We start from the raw sequence: 20,957 nt of genomic DNA, 5'->3' as shown, positions 1-20,957 counted from the left end.
ATTCGACAGTTAATCTACATATTATTTACAATAATTCTTACTACTACCCAACAAAACCAAAGAGAAAACTGGTCGTTGACTTGCAGCTCTCTATATTTTGCAAACTAAACAGTCTCTAGTTTCTTATTTTCGGGAAAAACTATCCAGTGTTTGCCGCAGAATTTTAACTACAAGTAAACAAAGTTTGTCTTGAAAAGCAACACATGTTAAGTGAATTAGTTTGTTCCATTAGTCTATTTTTAAACTACTACATCATATTTACTGAAACAGCTATGGATTAAGAGGTTACACAGCTAGCCTTAAGAAATGCCATAATCTGACACAATCCACATGGTTATGCCCCAAACTATTTACAGTGAACTTGATTCAAACAAACCATTCAGTTTAAGAAAGCATCCAAAGAATTAAGAATTGCAAGTCCATAAAATAATCTTTCCTAAGAAGTTGTTTGGGAATGATTTAGTCATGTTCTGTTCATTTTATTTTAAGATATTCATATACTGAAATACACCCATGGGCAAAAGCCTCATTGGAAATGAGTCCCAGCACCTACACATGCATTAGCGAACAAGGGTAAGTCTGTGCCTCAGTGTGGAGCAGACAGAAGGGAAAATGAGGGGAGGAGGGAGAATGGAATCTAGTCTGCACAGAAAGAAAATTAATTAGGTTGGGACATGCACGTATTAACACACACAGTCATCTGAAAAAACAATGAGTAATTAAAAAAATCCTGATTATGAAACTGAGTTAACTGCATATTGATCCTTAAAGGCGGCAGGCTAAGCAAATGTAGATGGCTACAGGTGTGATCAGTTTTTAGGAGAATTAAAATCTGCATAGGCAAAGTAGCTCCACACTCCATTCTGGCAAAACCTAAGCTGGTCTTTTAATAATGCAACAAGTCTAAAAGTCAGCTGATCAAGTTATGAGCTGAAGTTATGAGATGTGAGTAACTCTTCATAAAGGCCCCTGTGCAGCATCAGGAGAAATGGACCAATTTTAGATATAAATTCTTCTTATTACCCTTAATACTTATTACCCTCTACCCACCTAAGCCCTTGCAGAACAGAAACTTCTTCCAAAGCAAATCAGCTGATTTTACACTTATTTTTGTGTGCAAAACTGGCTGAAAGCAAAATCCGTCACCGGAAGCAATGAGTTCTGCCTTTGATTCACCCATGACAGCCAACATTAAGATCCTCTTTGCCTTTTGCAGCAATGAATTCTGTAGTTTGGTCCAGTATCTCAGGAAGAGTCTCGAGTTTCCTATTAACCTCCTCAACAGCTTTTGTTCCACAGGCCTTCAAGGAGCTACGCACCTGCCCTCTAAGCTAAGTTACTCTAAGTCCCATGAAAGATTTCAAACAGAAGCACTGAATTACACCACAGTGGAAGATGAACCAATCCAAACAGTACAAAGTGAGGAATGTGTTTACAGTATACGTCATGGTAAGTGCATATGCCATCATGTTTTGTTGAAACGGGAACATTTTCAGGCTGTTCAGTTTCTTTCTCAGGTAAAGTGAAGTGCAGCAACCGCTACCTAGAGACTGCAAGGCCATCACTTCAACACATGCATCACATTCTTTTGCATTTGCAGCAAATCAGAAAGCTATGTTTTTGTTGACATGGGTGTTTTGGAGTGCTCAGCACTAAAGAATGTTACCACATTTTCCACAGTAGGCAGAATGGAAGAAGCAAGTTCTACAAAATACTTTCTTTCTCAGTCTTGACTGGGCTTGGCTTTTGGCAAGTTCTCTTCATAAGGAACTGATTTCAGTGCAATACTGCAAAAGTGAGAAATAGCACTGTTTACATATGGCATAAAGGAAATCTAGAGCTTGGTTTCCCAGTTGTGCCATCAGCTCTCCAGCTCATCTTTCCTCCCTGTCCTCCTAACAGCTTCTTATAGACACTACACAGATGGAAACACAGCGTCTTAGTTACAATTCCATTATCTTATGCATGACAACTTCACAAATTCAAATGGAGCTTTTCTAGTGCCAAGAGATTTTAACTGTCTGCAGCTTTCAAACTTACCAAATCTTTCAAGATTCAAAAACTTCGAATGAATGACACCGTGATGCATTACTTTTAAGCACTTTCATATTACTTGCTGCATCACTTACATATACACTTTGATACTAAAGGATTTTAATTTAAGGACAGACAAGCTAAAGTACCTTACTACAAATTCTGATACAAGAACCCTAATCTACAGAGGAAAGAACAGAGACTAATCGTTTCAGAAGAATATAAATTGTGCTCCAGTTATGCAGAACTTAAGGTTTTCCAAGTTCTGTGAAAGTCCCGTGAAATACCATAGGGGTGTTACAAACCAAACCCAGATTTTCTTTGCTCGCTACAATTAAGTGAATCAGAACACAACAGGGTGTTAAGCCTGAATGACAAAACCTGAATAAATATAACTGTTCATGCAAACTTTTGTTTGCAGAATTTGACATTATATAGCATATAATTTAATGGAAAAATCCTCAAGTGTTACAATCCTGATACTTCCTTTGCTATTTGTGGGTAGAAACTAAACCCACAAAATGAAACTCTCTAGAGGCACAATAGGAACATTTAAGCCCACTCATTCTATGATATCCCACTAAAACCAAAAATAAGTCAGATATAAATAAACTCCTAGAAATCCACCACATTCTCAAGCAAGATAGATGCATACTAACAAAAGTAAATTACATTAGTCTTCTAAATTAAAAAAGAAGAATCAGAAAAAGGAAGATCAGAACTAAAGCCCCAGAGTCCAGTTAATACAGTTTTAAAGTGAATTCAAAGCACTTGTGGCACTTAAGAAATCTGGCATCCACTGTCTTTTTGAGGCTTTATATCTGGTTCCTTCAGAGGTTTTACTTCTTCATCTGGTTTTGGTTTAGCCTGCAAACAAGAAGAAAAAAAAATTAAATACCACAAGTACAACCCACTGTGTCTGCACAGTATTTATGCATGGCTAACTTTACATATTCTAATCTAACAGTCCCCTTTCTTTTCAAGGCTGAAGGCTTTGAGTGAGCCTCAAGCAAGGGGGGCAAGCCAAATATTCTCTATTTCAGCATCCTTAAATGAATCCTTTTCTAAAAAAGAATCTTTCTATAGCATTCACTCCTGTAACATTTCAGCATCTTATACACATTAAAGAATTTCCTCCTATTCAGCACTTAGAAAAAAATTACTCCTAATTTCCAGATGCTGACAGTGTGGCAGAGAGGTTAACTGACTTGCCTCGTTCCACAGCGGAAATGTGAGCTCAGGTGGTAGCCTTGTGTCTACGTCCTGCACTGAGCTGGGGAGCATTACAGAAGAGCAAAACAGTAACTCTGTATTATACACAGAATAAAGCTAACGGGAAAGAACAGTACATAAGATTATCTTACAGCGTCATCCTTTGGCCTCTTGGTGAGATCAAATGCTGCAAGCGTTTCAGGAGTCCAGTGTGCGTTCAGAGCAGGAAATTCAAAAGGAACAGGCTCTACTAAGCCATAGTTTGCTTTCAGTTCCAGCTGGGGAGCCTCTGCTGGCACCTTCTGAAAATAGCTGTAATAGAATACAGCAATATATTTAAAACACAATGCACTATCTCTGCAAGTCTCGTTTGCAATTCTAAAGAAAAACAATCTGGGTTTTACAGAGGCAATCATTGCTGCTCTCTTCCGTTTCATTAAGGTACTGTCCAACATGCATTCTGTCAGCAAGATTCACAAGAACAAAAGCAATTCCTTCTTGGTATTCATCCCCTAATAGCTAGGTGGGTTTTTTCCTACTTGATAACCACTATGCCTAGCACTTCAATGAGAAGAGCACCTTTTGTCCAAAAGGACCTTCAAAATCCAAACGAGGATTTAAAATACTTCCCCAGAAAGATGAAGAGGACAGTTCTTTTCCTAAATCAGTCTTAATGTGCCACAGTGCATAATAGCAACGACACTGCAACACCCACAAAGACTTGCTACAACACAGAGCCTGAACGAGGGTATAAATCTACCCTCGGCAAACCAACAAGAGCTGAAAACTGACAAATACTGACACACGCTACCTTACTTCCTGCGCTGCAGCAGAGCTCTGTGGCAGGCACATCTCCCAAAACAGTCACTGGCTATCTGGTTTCTCTTTCAAAGTTTGTTTCTAGAGGGACATGGATTTGTTGAAATCTCCTGTATGCTGGTGTTGTAAGCTATGACAACGGTTATTGGAACCAAAGCAGAGCAGAGAATTTCTTTTCCTATTTGCTGTTCAGCTTGATGTGCTTGACAATCCTTTCTGTTTAGTCAATTCCCCTATTATGCAGGTCTTTAAATATCATAAAAAGGAAATAACAAACCTATTATGGAATACTCAGTCATAAGAGGAGGGGAGGGGAGAAAGAAATGAGCAAAAGAATTCTAAAGCCAAACTAATCTTGCTATTTTAAACTGCTTCCAAACTCTTTTTGGAAGGGGCATTAACTAACAGCAAGCCTTATTCACAATATTAATTATACTTAGACTGGTAAAGCTCCTAGCACCCTAAGCATATTCTTCACTGAAAGCATGACTGTGTTTTGACTTCCCTGCTAGCAAAGCAGAATCAGCTACCAGTCTTCTCCATTTCCCCTCTGTCCTCTTTTGCCTACTAGATCCCAGCAGCTGGGAAGAGCGCATTAGAGCAACACAGCAACCTCTGCAGGACTTTCTCTTGTGCAGAAGGAAAAGGAACAAAGTGGCTGAGGAATGAAGGAAGAAAACTGCTTAACTTCTCCAGCATGTCAGTCCAACCTACTCGGCCAAACTGGGATAGAAAATGGAGAGAGCGATAGCATAGACCCATAGCAAATCTGCTATGAGAAAATCAAAGAGAAATTTGCAATTCTGTAAGTTACATACCATGGCCAAAATGAACATAAGAACTGGAGAGTAAAATTTACCATCCCATCTGGAAATAAAAGCAAATGAGGTATTAACAGTTCATATAGAGTACTGTACCAACCAAGAATTACTTACATGAATCCATTCTCTCTCTGGCATTTTTCTAGTGTGTTCTTAATCAAACTTCCTAATTTCCTAAAGAAGAGATGTCCAGAAGGTTTGGCAGTAGTCCCGGGTCCTCTGGTTTCTCCATATTCTTTGCACAATGCTTCAGCCTTGGCAAAAACTTTGCAAGGAAGAAATGTAATAAAAATCATTTACACGAGTCTATTAAATCATGGTTCTGATCTACAGTGCTTCAGTTTTAGGAGATACCAGAATCCATTCAGGCTTCTTGCTTCTTAGAAACAAAAATAAACTAGCTCAAAGGCAGCACTTCCAGACAAGATTTACTGCAAAAGTGACTAGGAACAGAAAAAAAAAAAAAAAGACAGCTTTTTGTGTAGGGAAGATGCAAGAAAGCATTCTTACGTGTGGGGCAAAATGCAACAGTAAGCCTAAGAATAGCACCACATGGTAGGGAAAAAGAGTGGATATGAAGGTGTCCATGCAGAGTTGATGCCCAAAAATAAACAACACTTAATATGGAGTGGGAAAAGAAGCACTCTTCTCTGAACAGCAGGCACACTAAAAACCACAGTATTTGTTTTACTGCAAGTAATCCAACTTAGTTTTTCTTAATAAATTCCTTTTATTTATTTTTAAAATTAATGTTAAAAGTTTCCAATTTGATGATTTGAGCATTTTTTACACGTTGTGGTAAAGTTATGCAGTGCAGGCCGTTGATGTAGCAATAGCTTTGAAGAGATAAGGATAGGCAGAAGACCCTGAACTACTGCAAGCTTCTCTTAATCTACCTTTCAAATGAATAGAAATGAAGTAAATTACTGAAAGCCGTTTAAAAACAAACAAACAAACATGGTCTAGATTTACTATTTAATGTAAGACAGAGCAAGCTCCAAAACAGAAAAGGCTGCAGTAACTTAACATCCAAATCAGAAAATGTAATGACCAGACAATTGATTTTTACACTGTATTGCAGGCAGTTCAAAGCCAGACTTTAACAGGCTGAGAAGTGAAGATGAAATTTTCTGCAGTACTGTTATGAAAGACAGTCTTTGGTATGACAAAAAAAGAATATACTGTCTCTACTCAAAAGTGTGCTGGATTTTCATCAGGTGACAGATAAAATCTTAAGTTTACGGGAGACCAAATAAACACAGGAGGCAAAATAAAACAGGCATGTCATCACCAGACCCTGTAATCCAGTCTCAATCACACTTACATTTTTCTGATTCCTGCAGAGATCTGATTGCTTCCCCGCATTTATCACTTGCCAATAAAGTTTGACCATGGTAACAGTATGCCTAATGGGAGAGGACAAAACCATTACCAACATCACTGGGCACTTCCTGCACCAATTCACTTCTGCTCTTCCTTACATCAGTCGCATCTCTTTGAAGCTGCCATTCCCTGCAGGTAGCTGACAATTTGGGAATGCAAGTCAAAGCAGCATTCACCGAACAATGCAGTTCAACACGAAAACCATTAAGTAGGTATGAAGCAAGCTGTCTCAAGTCTAGCCAAGAGTAACTTGGAGCTTCATGAAGACTGTTTTACCAAAAGCACTAATATATAGTCTAATTCAAACCTCTCTCTCTCACTGTATCAATGTGCAGCATTAAGCCCCATCACAGAATGAGGATGAACCCCAGTCAAGTTTACAAAGCAAAGACTCTAAAACCTAAAACTACCCGAACTCAAAAACCGAATCAGCAACAAACATCACTGAATGCAGAAGAGATGAGGCTTTCGGCCGCTTCAGATATTTTGCCATAGTCCAAATAACTTTTCCACCCCAAAAAGTCCCATTCCTTCACAATTATGTTTGAAGATAGTACTGTATTCCAGTGAGAACTGAATGGCCTCTCTTCTATTACCAGGAGTCGCTGAGTTTAAATACTAAATACTATAGGTAAAGGAACAATCCCATGAACTAATGCCTACCTTGCATATCTTCCTTTAATGTCTGTTCTCACAGTATAGCAAGTGTTATCTAAATCTACCATTGCCCATATTACACAAGTTAAAAAAAAGAGAGAAAGTACCACAGCTCTGACCCTCCCTCACCTCTCAAACTTGCTAATAAGGCAAGCAGCTTTTAGCTACAGGTTTAAGATAAGAGAACGACAATGGTGTTAACTGCTTAGTTTAGGCCTTTTTTGCAGTATGAAAGAGCCAGATGAGAGGCTGTGGCAGGCTACAAGAAATAAACAGTAAATCGAGCAGCTGATGATCCCAAGAGTGCCACTGCACTTGCTAAGAGATCAGTCACGCAAAAAGGGACAGCACTTGGAATAGTACCTAACATTATTTGATGCAGTTTCATTCAGGGCCTTCAAAAAGATGATCAGCTCTGAATTACACCTAGAATGAGACTGTGATGCAGATAATGGAAGACAAGTATTATGCTCACCCTGAATTGCTTCACTTGATACGTGATCACAATAAATTCCATACTGCAGTAATTTCACTTGGCTTAAGAAAAACATTTCAAATGCCACTGACACTGCACAGTCTCTTCACAGCATGGAAAGAAAGTCAAGGCAATACTTAGCCCCCATTCCCTATCCAGCCCTTAGACAACATTAAAAACTGTGACTGACGTCAACCAAAATACTTACATAGGCCATATAGAAACAGCTCTTCAAGTTTAAGTACTTCCTCCATTTACCTGCATAGGCTGGATCCAAACTGGATAATGCTTGATCTGTGAACACATATGTAAAGTTATTCTTCAAGACATTTCCAAAAAGAAAAATTCCACACATACTCAAAGACCAGAATTCTTAAAGTTAGCAATAGATTTTAACTATAAAGTAGCCAGAAACAAGTGACATAAATTAATCCTGCAAAGGCACAGAGAAACTATGAGAAAAAAGAAAAATATGCAGTTTATTGAGCTACCATGCAGTTGTCCCTAGAATCCTTGAAATCGCTGTCCACTAAGTTTGGAAGACTAATTTTCCTAAGTATTTTTAGGCAGCATTTCAAAGCTTTTTCCTAGTTTAATTTCAAGTAGTGACCTATAAAAGCCTACGTATGTTACAATATTCCATCTCTTACATTGACTCCCATATTTTTGCACTTTTCCCACTTGCCTCAGCAAGCCCACAGATCAGCTTACTCCTCTGGAAGGATGTACATAATTAACCCACTACACACTTTACGGTCTGCATCTTAATCTGCTGCCCAAAGGCAGTTGAAACACACTCCATTTACACCTAGCCATGTGTTTGCTGCTCTTACATATTCTCAAGACATTACTCTCTCTTCTGTCTCCCCTCACTAACGTTTCCTACTAACATTAGCTACAGAAAAAGATTCCCACAAAAACAAAAGGCCTTATCAAAATATATCTGTTACAGTGACAACTGAAGCCTTAAATGCGCTAAGTAGAAGCTAAATATACAAAGCATATCCACTGAGAAACAGTGTTAATATTGCAACTGACGGGCGGGTGAAGTATGTCTGCTGGCAAGAATGCATAAACCAGGTCACTAAGGATACAAAACAAGACACTTACCAGCTTTTTGGTAGAAGTTAGCTGTTTCATAAGCAAGAGCAGCTATTAGTCCTGGATTGTGTTTCAGCTCAATAGCCCGAGCAATTGTGACTGAAAAAAAATTCCACACCACAGTATTAAAGTTTAATTGAAAATGTCACATCAAATCACCAGAGGCATTTAGCATTCTAAAACCTCTGCATGAGCAGAAAACAAGTATTGTGCAGTCAAGCAAACTGCCGAATAAAGGCGGATTGTTTCTTGGATAGAACGATTCCAAATTAATAGAAAAGCTGGAGGAAGGTTAGTCTGAAGACTAGCTAGTAAACAGAAGCTGCAAATATTTTAAAGTAAAGAAACTGGGAATTTATGTTAGGCAAGCATGGTGGTGAAGAGACTGCATGACAGGAAAAAAGAAGAGGGGAGGAATGTCACACACAAGTTCTTCCAAAGTGGTTAAATTTGTAATATCAGACTGATTTTTGGCATTTTCCTCCTATAACAGTAACTTAAGTTTCTTTAAAAGCAACCCATCCCACTAAGCCACAGTACTTCAGGAGAAGAAAAAACTAGCATTGCTGCCAAGCAGGCTTCAAGAGACATCAAAGAAACCCACACAGACTGTCATTTCCCATCCCCAACAAACATGTATATTTGAAGATACCTTCTTGAGCTTCAGCTTGGCACTGTATGATGTAAGAGTCTATAAGTCGAGCTTCTAAATCTCTTCCCTTTTCTACAGGTGTAATCAATTTTGGAATATGACTTTCCTAAGTACAAAGCAAGTCTCAAAGTTAGTTTAGGCTTAATACCACTGCTGCCAATGCAAAGCAAGTCCCTTATTCCTAAATGGATGGGACACTGAGTGAAGGTCCCAAGAAGGCCAGCTGCACTGCTGCATGTGCTACTGGGCAGGCAGACTGGTAACTCTTCCACTGCCATTGGGAAAGAGTAGCAGGGATTGAGTAGTAGCAAAACATTAATACCCTTCTTTTTCCTGTATCATTCAGATAGTCTGAGGTATTTGTTTATTCTGTAACCTCATCAGAAAAGCAAAGGCTTTTCTAAGACAAAAAGTCAAGTACTTGGAGACAACTTAAAGAACGGACAGCAAAGACAGTTTTTCTACCTTCAAGTGTTTAAAAATCCCAGCTGCTATCTTCAGGCTTCTGTGAACGTCTTTTGCTTCATCTTCTGTTATACTAAGAATATAGAACGAATCAATGAAATTTTAGTTAGAAGGGACCTCTAGGTGTCATTTAGTCCCACCTCCTGCTTTGGAGCAGGACTATCGACAACAGTAGATCAGGTCAGTTATGGCTTTGTGTAGATGAATCTTGAATCTTTCAAGAATGGAGAGTCCACTAACTCTCTAAGTAACCTGTCCCACTGCTGTGCTACCCTCACAGTAAAGAAGTTTCTTACAGCGTCCAATCATTAAATAATCAAATAAAACTCATTTGAAAAAAGAAACATAAGACCTTGTAATGACTTTCAAACAAAAGGTAGCCTTGGTGTTAAAAGCCAAAGGTTTAAAAATCTGTAGGGCTAGAAGTCAGCAGAGCTGTGATTTTGAGAATCTCAATTTTGTACCTGGACATTTAGAGCAGGACTGATGAAGGGTTTATTCACAACTGACACTTTCTCTATACCACGGTCACATGGTACCAGTACACTTTTTTCACAGATGCAAGAAGGGACTGAAATGCACTTGGACATTACAGCACATGAATGAAGGCCAATTGCCTCCTTGAACTCCTACTGTCTCAGCTGAACATGCGTTGCAGCAGTCAAAACTCAGAACCTGCTAAATTTTTTGGTGGAATATTGCTGTAATGGAATTACTAAGAAAAGAAAAACACTTACTCTTCTTTTCCAGCGAGTCTTGATGCATATTTTGTGTACCACAGAGCTACATTAAATCCCATGGAAACCAGTTCAAACACTGCATCCTGCTGGGCACTAAAGAAAAGCAGACAAAAACCCCTCAAACAAAGCCCCACACAATTTAATGCTTTCCATTTTGTTCTGACAAGCTCTCTTCTGCTGATAGTTCACATAGCATAAGTCAACATTTCTCTCCATAAAATATTTTTCATTTAAGAAGTCAACAATTTCCAATTCAGAACCTTCTACTTGCTGAACTACCCAAGCGAGACTTCAATTTTTACTTATTCCCTTTAAGAGCTAATAATTATAATTTCCCACATTGAGATGCCTACCCTTCATTTGGGAACTTTTATTTTAAAACAGTATCTTGAGATTTGTTTAGCTTTGGGTGTGGCTGACATTTTTCCATCTTTTTTTTTTTTTTTTAAATTGCACATTTTGTGGAAAGCCTTGCTCTGGAATGTCTACTTTAAAGTTTTAGCTGCTAAGCTAATAAGTCAGAGTCTATTACATCTCCCTCAAGTGAATGTTATTGCAAGTATTTATGTAACTGCAGCCAAACAGCATGTGCAAATAGCAGGAAATTTCAGAAGCTAATAACATGGTCTTTGAAAAGAGTGAACTTGCAATCACAAGCTCAGCATAGCTTAGGAAGTAGTAATCTTTAAAAAGAAAGGTGTGGGAGTGGGAAGAATAATGTTGGCACAGGAACAAGTGTGTATGACCATGAGAAAATCAGAAGAAAGTCCTAATCAACAAATTGTCTTCCAAGGGGAATAAAAGCTTTGAGGAAGTCGAGCACTTCTTCTAGATAAAGCCTGACAAATTTTTAAGCGTGGTTATACAACACAATTACCTACAATAGCAAGAGATGACTGAATAATCCAGAAAGTTACAGATCTCTATTCCTATTTAAAACAGAAGCTTTGTTTGTTTGTACCAGGAGTACATGTACTAGGAGCTTCAGAGGCCAAGAACAAAATCAGATCTTCAGCAACATTTGTATTTCAAAAAAGTCAGAAGATACTGGCCAGCCAATAGTGCTAAACAAAAAACTTTTAAACTGTAGTAATTTATGTTACCATATTCAATTCAGCAATACTCTGTAGGTTCTTCTTTGTACTGCTCTAGCCAACTGTAGATACAGTTTGTAGAACAACTAAGACACAATGGATCTTTCTACCATTACCATGCGTTACCACGCCCTTACATAAAGGCAACACATGCTTCAGAACACCTAACACAGTACAGCAATGATCAAAAATGCAAACCAACAAGTTTTTGGAAACTACTTTGTGTTCAACATTTTGCTACACTTTTCAGTTTTTCTTCACACCTGTGCTGGCACACGTGCATATACGTAACAGACCAGAAGAAAACAGCTGCATACCCTGTAATCATAAAAACATACATACTTTGGAACTTGTCCTTGCAATGTGTCTGTCCACTTGAAATTCTGAATATATCTCAACTTGCATTCTTGGGAAGAGTCATCCAGTGAAAGTATAAAACCTATAGAATAAAAAAATATACCGACAGGCAATCTCAAAGTAAGAAACTGAAAAAAGTAATGAAAGAATGGGGATCAATGAGAATACAGTATAGTTAAAGGAATGTTTCTTGGTGTATCACTCAAAACCCCATATTACTTCCTGAGGCTTTTATTCCTCAATATCTTGAGAACAAGATGTGGAAAAAACCAAACTGACTACTAAAAGAAACTCCTTGCCCAGCAGGTTACAAATTCAACCCTGTGAGTCTTGATTGCTCAAGGAAAACCTTGCAGATGTCTGCATGTCCCGTATGGTGACTAGTTGGGAGTTGGACTGACCCAGGTATGGGACAGCTGGAGCTGCTCGAGGTGAGTGAGTGACTGTCCCTGCCACCATAGTGGACATCGGGAAATTCCAGGAAAAGCTGCCTGTTCGATAGGGAGAGGGAAAAGGGCTTGTAAGCATGGACTCACCTAGTCGTCATCTCTTTTGTCTCCAGGGCTACAGGAAATTGGTTCTTTATGTCCAGCAGCCCAGAAAGTAGCAGTCAGTGAGATGAAGCTCATGCTACGGGATGTTCAAATGCTAGCATATGCAGGCCCAAGGCATTTTTCAGGAGGAGTAAGGCAGGCCTTAGTCTGATCAGGTCTTACAGACTTCCAGAACTCAAGACTTGCAACAGCAGCTATTGGGGCTATAGCTCTAGGTGCTGTCACATGTTTTGAAAGACAGAAAATACTTGTTCCTTTCACATGCAGAAGATTTTAGTGACCAAGCACGATGCTTTCCTGAAGAAACTCTCCAAATCTTGTCTGCAGCAACACAGACTGTTATCTTACCTTTATCTAGAATGTCACATTAGGTTACACCCTCCCAGGGACTGAGGGAACTACACCAACTTGAGCTTCTTCACTTCCCACAGACTGAAAGATCAGTTTCCAAGAATCAGCTGATTCCTGAAAACTCAGTCCTAACAAACTTGTCTGAGCACCTGACTGCTAAGACAGAGTTACCAAAATATTGGCAGGAGGAAGGTTTCAAGGGAACGCATCATCAGAGGTGACCATCTACTGAAAATGTAGATACTATGCTAATGAGCACCTATATATACACCTAAGACAAGGAGCAGCAGAAGTGTAAACTTGCAACAAGTCTATCATCTAGCATTAGACAAACCAGAAGTTTACACTGAAGAGCGACTCCTATCAACTAATTAATAGACTCAATATATACTTAAGGAGCAATTCACCACAATCTAAGAGACAAATAAACATTTTCTCCTCCAGCAGGAAGCAGAATGAGGTTAAAAGCAAGAGGGCAGGAATGCCAACACTCAGTACTGGCAGGGTCACAAAGGACACTGAAACTTGTAAAAAGAGCCTGGCAAGTACCCATGACTGATATCAAGCATAGAACCCATTAAGATACTTTCCTTCCTGAGAAGTGCAAAGCTTCTTTACAGAAGATACACATTCTGAGAAGTGTCATTAAAACTCAAATTATATACCTCTTGATGTATTAGCAGTATTGCTAATAAATGTTCCTACCTTGCAAGAGTGAGAAGTACAAGTCAGTTGCATTCTTCATCATTTCTGGATTACAACTCGAGTCTGTAAACAGCTCCAATAGTCGTGTTCGAGATAACCTCAAATCACTGTATGAAGGGGGGAAAAAAAGAAAAAATAAACCTAAGAAATTCTACCCAAAAATGTACTATTAAGAAAGTACCCACCCATGTATACCACCACCCTTTTGGCTAAGAAAGTGAAGCTAAGTATTTGATTTAGCTATCTGAAGGCAAGAAAAGGTACTTTATGAGGAAGATACCAATAAATACAGAAGAATCTTCCTTTCCCCTCTGCATACACACAACCAACTCTTTAGTTTAAAGTACAATCCATTTTGGACGACAGCAATGGATAATCAGTATTCATTATCAATCTATTGTTCTAACACAAACTAAAATAACTATGCCTTTATGTACCAAGAGGTTGAGTGCAGGGGGAGGGAAGAGAAGTAACAAGCAGAAACATTCTTCAACATTAGAACAGGATGAGCGTATGACGAGATAAGAATAGATCTGCAAAATAAGTTGAGATCTCTTTTCATTATATTCCTATCTACAATAAAACATTCATGCCTTATTCACTTATGGAGATTACTTTAAGTAATCTTTTGCAGAAGAATGCACAGTCATCAGAAAGACAATGAAATGTTTAGTCTTTTGCCTCTGCATTATTATAATAGGCCTTGCTATACACTCCCGAGACTTGAAAACTGGATAATTCATTCTTTGTAACTAAATGTTCAGTGTTATGAGTGTCTTATTGTCTGCCAGCCTACAGGTTTCTAGTCATCTTCAAAAATTGAAAAGTAACCATTACTTTTAAGGATGTCCTCCAAACTGTGAGAGATAGAGAGAATTTAATCACAAGTACACTTACTTGCAAACCTTTGTTGCAGCTGGAGTGGTAGCTACCCCATAAAAATTGAATGAAACTGGAGCTGTAGCCTTCAAAGGGTTGCGATGAAACCAGTGGGTCATTTTCTTTCTGTAGTGTTGTTTATGCCAAATCTAACGTGTGGAAAGAAATGAATAGCTATAAGAACAGGTACAGCTGTCATGCCCCTCAGCACACAAAAATATATTCTACATGTAAACAGTTAGGAAAGAAATTAATTTGCGAAGTTGTATATAATTACATAGAAGAAATTAGATTTTTTTCCCATTTGAAACATTAAGTTTTCACAGGCTTTGTCTTCATCATCCACATGCTTGGTTTGAGAATTTCACTCTGTTGAAATATGTATTTTTTCTGAGGCAACTATTTGAACTAAGGCAAAAAGCTATAACCTTCTTTGTTCTATATTATTGTATACTTTCTTATTCAAAAAACCACAATTGTTACCTCCTGCATGAGGCTGAATATTTCCCACGTCATTTACAGGTATATCTCAACTCACTGAGGTCATTATATTATGTCTGGTCAATCTATTAGTAGCTTTTCTTGCGGCACCACTGATACAGATGAAACTGCGATTACACAGTAACCCTTGCTGAAAACATGGATATATTTACATACACACAAAAGACCTGGAAATTTGGTAGAGTACAGCTAAAACAGCCCATCTTTTCTCTTTTATCTCCATTTCAGAGAACATATATAACACAAGCACTCCAAAGAGATGTTTTTACAAGTTTTCAACAGCAGTGCGTGGTGGGAGGATGAAACATAATGGGCACACGTTGAAACACGGGAGGTCTGTACTGGATACAAGGAGAAACTTCTTCACCGTGAGGACAGTCAAACTGAGGAACAAGTTGCCCAAAGAGCTTGTGCGGTCTCCATCCTCAAGGTTTTCAAGACCTCGCTGGATACAGCCCTGAGCCACCTGGTCCGGCCCTGCTCTGAGCAGGACATTGGACTAGCGACCCTCCAAGACCTCCACCATCTGATGATCCTTTTGGAACCTCTTAAGTTCATCATTACAAAACACTCTGCAGCTTTGCTGAAAAAAGGAGATCTGCCAAGCAGCGACCCCTTGCCACCGTCCAGGTCTTCCTGACCGAGCAGGTGACTTGTCTATCATGACAGTACCTATCACGACATCTTCACCCACCTGCACAGAGGAGAGGTGCTGTCACACGGCTCAGTCGCACCCAAGGCAGGGGGCACTTTGGCAGGCACTTAACCAGAGATCTTCCGTGTCCAAACCGCCTTCACCCCCGCACCTGCCCGGTGCCCACCGCCTCAGGCCTGCGCCGCTGCTTCACCGCCAGCGGCACACACCGACGGACGGCCGCCCCGGCGTGCGGCCCCTTTCGCAGCAGTTGCTGCGGTGCCGCCCGGCTCTCCGAGCCCCGCCGACACCAGCGAGCCGGACAGCGGCGGCCCTCACAAGCGCCAGGACCCTCCCGGTAACGGCCCGCCGCCACTTCCGCCCAGCCCTGCCCCGGCTCGCGGCGGTGCGTCACACATCCGCCGCCGCAGGCAGCACCACCGGAGAGCCGATGTCATCGCCCGCATCGATCCCGCCGGTTATCCCCCGCCGCGCCGGGTGCCCCTGGGCCGCCGGCGCCAGCCCCGCGGCTGGGGTCTCCTCCCGGGTGCCGCCGGAGGCACGGCCAGGCCCCGCAGCCCTCCCCCGGTAGGGACCCCTCAACGCCACAAACAGAGGCGAGAGCAGGAGGGGATGGCGGCCCACGGCCCAGTGGCAGCACCGTCCCTCCCGAACGGGTGACCCGCCTGCCGCGCTGCTGCTTACCTGGGGGGGGGCTCCCGCGGCGGCACAGCCGGGAGCGGAGCGGAGGGGAGGAGCGAGAGCGGAGCGGAGCGTTCCCCGCCCGGGCGCTGCCGCCGAGACCCAGCTGGGAGGGCGGGCTCCCTCAGGAGCCACGTGACCGCCGCCATGACACATACCGAGGCGGAAGTCACGGCTCCTCCCCCAGCCGCGGGTCGACGCCGCCTCGGTAGCGATGGCGCGGGCGGGCGGGCGCGGCCGGCGCAGCCTACCTCGCTGGGCGGCGCTGGCGGGAGGCGCTCGCCGCGTTTGGTTGTCGCGGCGGCTGGGTTGGGCTGGGCCGGCGGCGGGCGCGGGGCTGGCGGGAGCGGCTGCCCGGCGCGGTACCCCGGCCCGGGGTGAGCATGGTGCCCTAGTGCTGGGGCTATGTCGGAGGCGGCCCGGAGCCTCCTGCAGCGCTGGGGCGCCAGCTTCAGGAAGGGCACCGACTTCGACTCCTGGGGGCAGCTGGTGGAGGCGATCGACGAGTACCAGATGTGAGTGCGGGGGCGGGCGGCTCCCGCCGGTCCCCGGCACGGCCCCAGAGCCCCGTGCGAGGGGCTGGGGGGAGGGAGCTGCCCCCGGGCGGAGCGGGGCGGGGCAGGGGGGGGCCCCCCGCCGGGCCTAGGCCGCGGCCCCCCTTACTTCTCGGGCCCCGCCGGCGGGTCCCCCGCCGTTATGTAACGCGTGGGGCCGTGGGTCGGGGCGTCCCCTGAGGCGAGACGGGCCGGGGGTGGGGGGTGGAGGTCACCCGAGCCCGCCGGGAGCCGCCCCGTCGAGACGGCCGGTCGGCGGCGGGTGCTCGGCCGGGCGCTGCCCCCCTCGCCGAGGGGCGAGGCGGGAGCCGGCCCGTCCTTTCGCGAGGGTGGCAGCCGGCTAGCGTGGAGCTGCAGGGCCCCCCAGGCGCGGGCCGTCGAGGCGATTGGCTGGTGGAGCCCCACGGCCACAGTCACCGTTGGCCCGGGGTGACCCCATCCCATGGCCCTGTGCCCCTGGGCACCATGCTTGTGGGGCGGGGGGGACCCGGCTGAGGCAAATGGGCTGCCGAAGCATCAGCCTTACCCCCAAAAAAACCCCAAACAACCCTTCAGGGTGAAAATTGATCCACTGCACACTTGTGTGTTTCGCCCCTGATGAAACTGGGGTGGGAGGACAGTGACTGGAGCAACCCCAGTTAGGCTGGCTTGCACTGGGTGAGAGGTGAGACCGCACCATCCATGAATCCTTTGGTATCCAACAAGCATTGACAGTGTAGGGCACTGTTGATGGTATCCTTAGAAACACACCTGGTGGCTTTAGTCAAAGCTACTACTACTCTGTTCACCATGAAGATGAAAGCTATTTCCTTGTAATGTGAGTATCGTGGGCTAAGTTTGTTACGGTGAATTTTCTGGAAGAAATCCAGAGGGTTTGCACTTGTTCCCCAAGAGAGAGTCAGCTGAAGAGATGCTCTCCAAGACATCTTCCAGCGGTATTCAGGACTATTCAAGTTACGGGCTATAACCACACTGGCTACCAGTTCAGTTGCCATTCAGAGTAAGTAAACTGCTGGCCGGGTACAGCATAGTCATGAGATGCTATAATCTCATCATTTCATTCACTCACCAGACAGGATGATGCAAGTTCAGTTATTTGCAGTTTGCTGATGGTCTTTAGAGCAGGGCAAGCTGTTACTACAAACCTTGGCACAGGGATGAAAAGAAGTTCTCTTCTAGATCTGTATCTCAGAAGAAAAAAACAATCATCGGAAAGTAAAAGAAGATATTTTTAATAACTGCCCTTATGTGGACATCTATGAGGAGTCCAGTAGGATCCTAATGTTTCAAACCGTCTTGGCAGTCTCAGCAGTCAGTTTCATGTAATGACATTTCTTTAGAATGAAAAGTCTTCAGGCTTCTCGTTCTGGGCTTGCTTCGTTGAGAACTAAGGTCACTAAACGTTCGCAGACAGTCCAGTTTGAGAGTTGAAGTATAACTTTTGTTCCCTTCCTCCCAGCATCGCTTGTGTCTGATGAGAACTGAGGTGATCTCTGTGCCCTTGCTTTATTCTGACTTTGGAGCAGTGTGATATCTTTGTAAGAAAGCTCCTTTTGGGTAGTAGTGTTGTAAACTGCTCTTGCAAGCCTTATCAGTGAGGTTTCTATTGAATAGAGTAGTTGTCAGTAGATGAACTCTGTGGTTCCAGGAGGGAGAAGAAAGGCAAGAGAAGATCAAAGGATTACAGGGAGATATTTCCTTGGAAGGAGTGGAACATTTTCAGTGTGCGTATCTGCTTCTTGTAGATATAACAGGTAAACTAATAACAGTTTCAATTTATAGAGCAGAAGCTGCAAATAAGGAGCACAGGGCAAGATACCTACCTGTAGCTCTGGAGAGACATAACAGCATGGCTTTATGCTGTTGCCTTCTCAAATGGCAACCTGAGATGGGATGAACAAGTGTGTTGCTGCAGTTGGCCAGGTGCTGCTAATGTTGGCAAGGTCTGTACTGATCAACACAGGGAGGCAGGGGAGAAGCTGGTTACGGTGAGCTTGCTGACACTGAGAAATATCTTCCTGAATCTAAGCTACTTCATTCTATGAATTTAATGGCTGCTGATATAAAACACAATTATTCGCCTCCTGTGACCAGAAGACCTACGTCTGCTCAGGTCTTTATGTTACTCCCGGAAGTGCAGGAAGCTTGGTGCAAAGATTGGCCCTTGGTCATTCAGGTGCTTACTCACGCAAGAGCCCTCCGAGCTGGTGGCAGCGCCTTCCCTGTTGAATGTCCCCATCTGTGGAACTTGGTCTGACCTGACTTTGAGCAAGCTTCAAGTGGGGTGCCAGATGCGCTTATTTGGATTAGGGTGGGTTTTTTGTATTAGTGACTAATGGAAAGAGAGTTGTGTTACTGATGCTTGCAGAAATGTTAATACTGTGATGCTGCCTGTTGTGGGTGGCATATTGCTGCTATGGTGATATGTTTTCTTAAATCGTCACTTTTAAATGCCCTTTCTATATGTCCTTTGTGTCATATCAGCAGGATGGTAGGGAAGGAGTGTACGTTTGGGTTCAAGCACGTTTGTGCTTTTTTGTCTCTTCTCGGCCACCATCTTTCCCCCTGTATGAAGGGGGGCAACGCCACTGAGTTGTGCAGTTACCTTGTCCTGTTTGGTTGTGTTTTCACGGGTGCTAGTTAAAAGCTACAGTGGCCTCAATCCTTGTGTCTTTTTAAGAGAGTTTATTTTTGGGAAAAGCAATTGAGTTCTGATTTTTGTTTGTGACACAGGCTTTGACGGTAATCTGATGTATGCATCTTGGTGTATGTATTTTAAACCCCCCCAAAAACCAGGCTAATCCCCACTGCAGTGGTGGCAAGCAGCTGAATCTCTTTGACAATGCAAACTTGTGAGCTTCCAGACGGAAGTGTATTGCGATGCCCCAAGTAATGCTGCTGTCCCTGGGTTTCCCCTCAAACCCCTGCCCCCCTCCCACTCTCCTTTTTTAAAAAAAATTATTTACAGGGAATGGCACCAATTGCCCGGAGGTTTTTTGCTTGTTTAATGTTCTCCTTCCTCCCCGGACGGAAACTGTAACTCTTCCCGTAGCTTCCCTCTCTGGCTTCCTTTCGCTTTCTTGAGCTGTTTGCTTACTGTTACTTTCCAAACCCCTTGGTACTCCTGTCTCCGTGGTGACAAGGGGTGGGGTCTCTGCTCCGCATGGGATGCTGACAGGAGCAAATGTGAGCGGATACACCCCGGCAGCCTGGGCCAAGCCGCTCTGCGCCTGGCTTCCAGCACTGGGAAAGCGTGCGGCCATCGCCTGGGGTGCCCGCACCCCCACCTCCTGGCAATCCCTCTTGCCTCAAACTCTCCCTGTGAAATGCATGTGGGCTCATACCACAGTGGGTCTTCACAGGGGGTATGGTTTGTTCTTATAAAATAAGGGGGTGGGGAGAGGAAAAAGGTCAGTGCTTATAAAAGGGGCTGTTGGCTAGAAGGACCTTCTTACCTGTTCTCCCTTCGTGATACATTACATATGTAGTCTTTCCTGCCTAATGTAGTTGCATACTTTGTCCATCTTCTGTGTTTTTTTAAGTATGGCCTACCATGGTTATAGATGTCTTTGTTTAAAAACAAACAACCAAAACAAAACAACAAAAAAAACAACCCAAAACCAAACTACTTGGAGCAGCAGTCTGTGGACCTTTTGGCTGACACGTTTTCTGGAGACTGGTGTGTGTGTGTGTTTCTGCGTTGAGTTCCCACTCTACAATTTTCTTTTCCCCTCCATCCAGATTAGCAAGGCATCTACAAAAAGAGGCGCAGTCTCAGCACAACAACTCAGAATTCACAGAAGATCAAAAGGTAAGTATTGCTGTTTGCTCAGTCAAGGAGCTTAACTCGTAGATGTTGATGTGTATTACGGTTTTTTTTATCTTATGAGACCTTTTTCCCTCCCTCAATATATGCAAACAGAAACAGAGCCCAGCATGGCTAAAACAGTTGCTGTCATTGGATGTGACAGATGCTTTGCTGTGTAATATTGAATGTCATGCATGCTGGCCAGGGTCCTTCATAACCTGAGTGTTTCTTTTTTTGGGTGACCTTTTGATAACTTGCTTATACAATGTTAGCCCAATTTGTGTTGTGAAGTCTGAATACAAAATGTCTTGAACTGCAGACATCGAGGGTGTGTGAGGGGGATGTTAGCTTAACATGTAGCACCTGATTGGGAAGGGTCCTGGCACAATACTCCCTACTAGTCTCTTAGAATGTTATTTGTTTATAATCTTTCAAAATATTGAAATGACTTTACTCCTT

At 43.0% G+C, this 20,957-nt stretch overlaps 2 protein-coding genes across 12 annotated transcripts in view; one reads left to right on the top strand and one right to left on the bottom strand.

Annotated features, from left to right (window-relative positions):
- Window positions 1-458: 458 nt before the first annotated feature.
- Window positions 459-16,452, bottom strand: BROX (BRO1 domain and CAAX motif containing). 9 transcript variants are annotated; one of them, XM_075147164.1, is made up of 14 exons: window positions 16,140-16,268; window positions 14,318-14,448; window positions 13,421-13,527; window positions 12,212-12,301; window positions 11,796-11,892; window positions 10,357-10,452; window positions 9,620-9,692; window positions 9,155-9,260; window positions 8,512-8,601; window positions 7,610-7,695; window positions 6,211-6,292; window positions 5,001-5,151; window positions 3,399-3,558; window positions 459-2,901 (listed from the first exon to the last, which is right to left on the bottom strand). In XM_075147164.1, the coding sequence occupies exons 2-14, from the start codon at window positions 14,416-14,418 to the stop codon at window positions 2,815-2,817; spliced, it is 1,326 nt and encodes a 441-aa protein (XP_075003265.1). In that variant the 5' UTR covers window positions 14,419-14,448; window positions 16,140-16,268; the 3' UTR covers window positions 459-2,814. The 9 variants fall into 9 exon arrangements, with proteins under 9 accessions (XP_075003265.1, XP_075003272.1, XP_075003271.1 ...); XM_075147171.1 differs by having other exon boundaries at window positions 14,318-14,450; window positions 16,143-16,232; XM_075147170.1 differs by lacking the exon at window positions 16,140-16,268 and adding an exon at window positions 15,495-15,941.
- Window positions 16,453-16,462: 10 nt separating this feature from the next.
- The window catches only part of AIDA (axin interactor, dorsalization associated), a 30,664-nt gene continuing 26,169 nt past the window's right edge, over window positions 16,463-20,957 (top strand). For all 3 annotated transcript variants that reach the window (XM_075147177.1, XM_075147175.1, XM_075147174.1), the window contains exons 1-2: window positions 16,463-16,651; window positions 20,432-20,501. In XM_075147177.1, coding sequence (XP_075003278.1) covers window positions 16,542-16,651; window positions 20,432-20,501 — 180 coding nt within the window. In that variant the 5' untranslated portion in view covers window positions 16,463-16,541. The remainder of the gene's footprint in view (window positions 16,652-20,431; window positions 20,502-20,957) is intronic.

This window comes from Calonectris borealis, chromosome 3, assembly GCF_964195595.1.
Source record: "Calonectris borealis chromosome 3, bCalBor7.hap1.2, whole genome shotgun sequence".
Lineage (NCBI taxonomy): Eukaryota > Metazoa > Chordata > Aves > Procellariiformes > Procellariidae > Calonectris > Calonectris borealis.
Note: the sequence above shows the minus strand (reverse complement) of the source record. Positions and strands in the feature narration are given on the sequence as shown.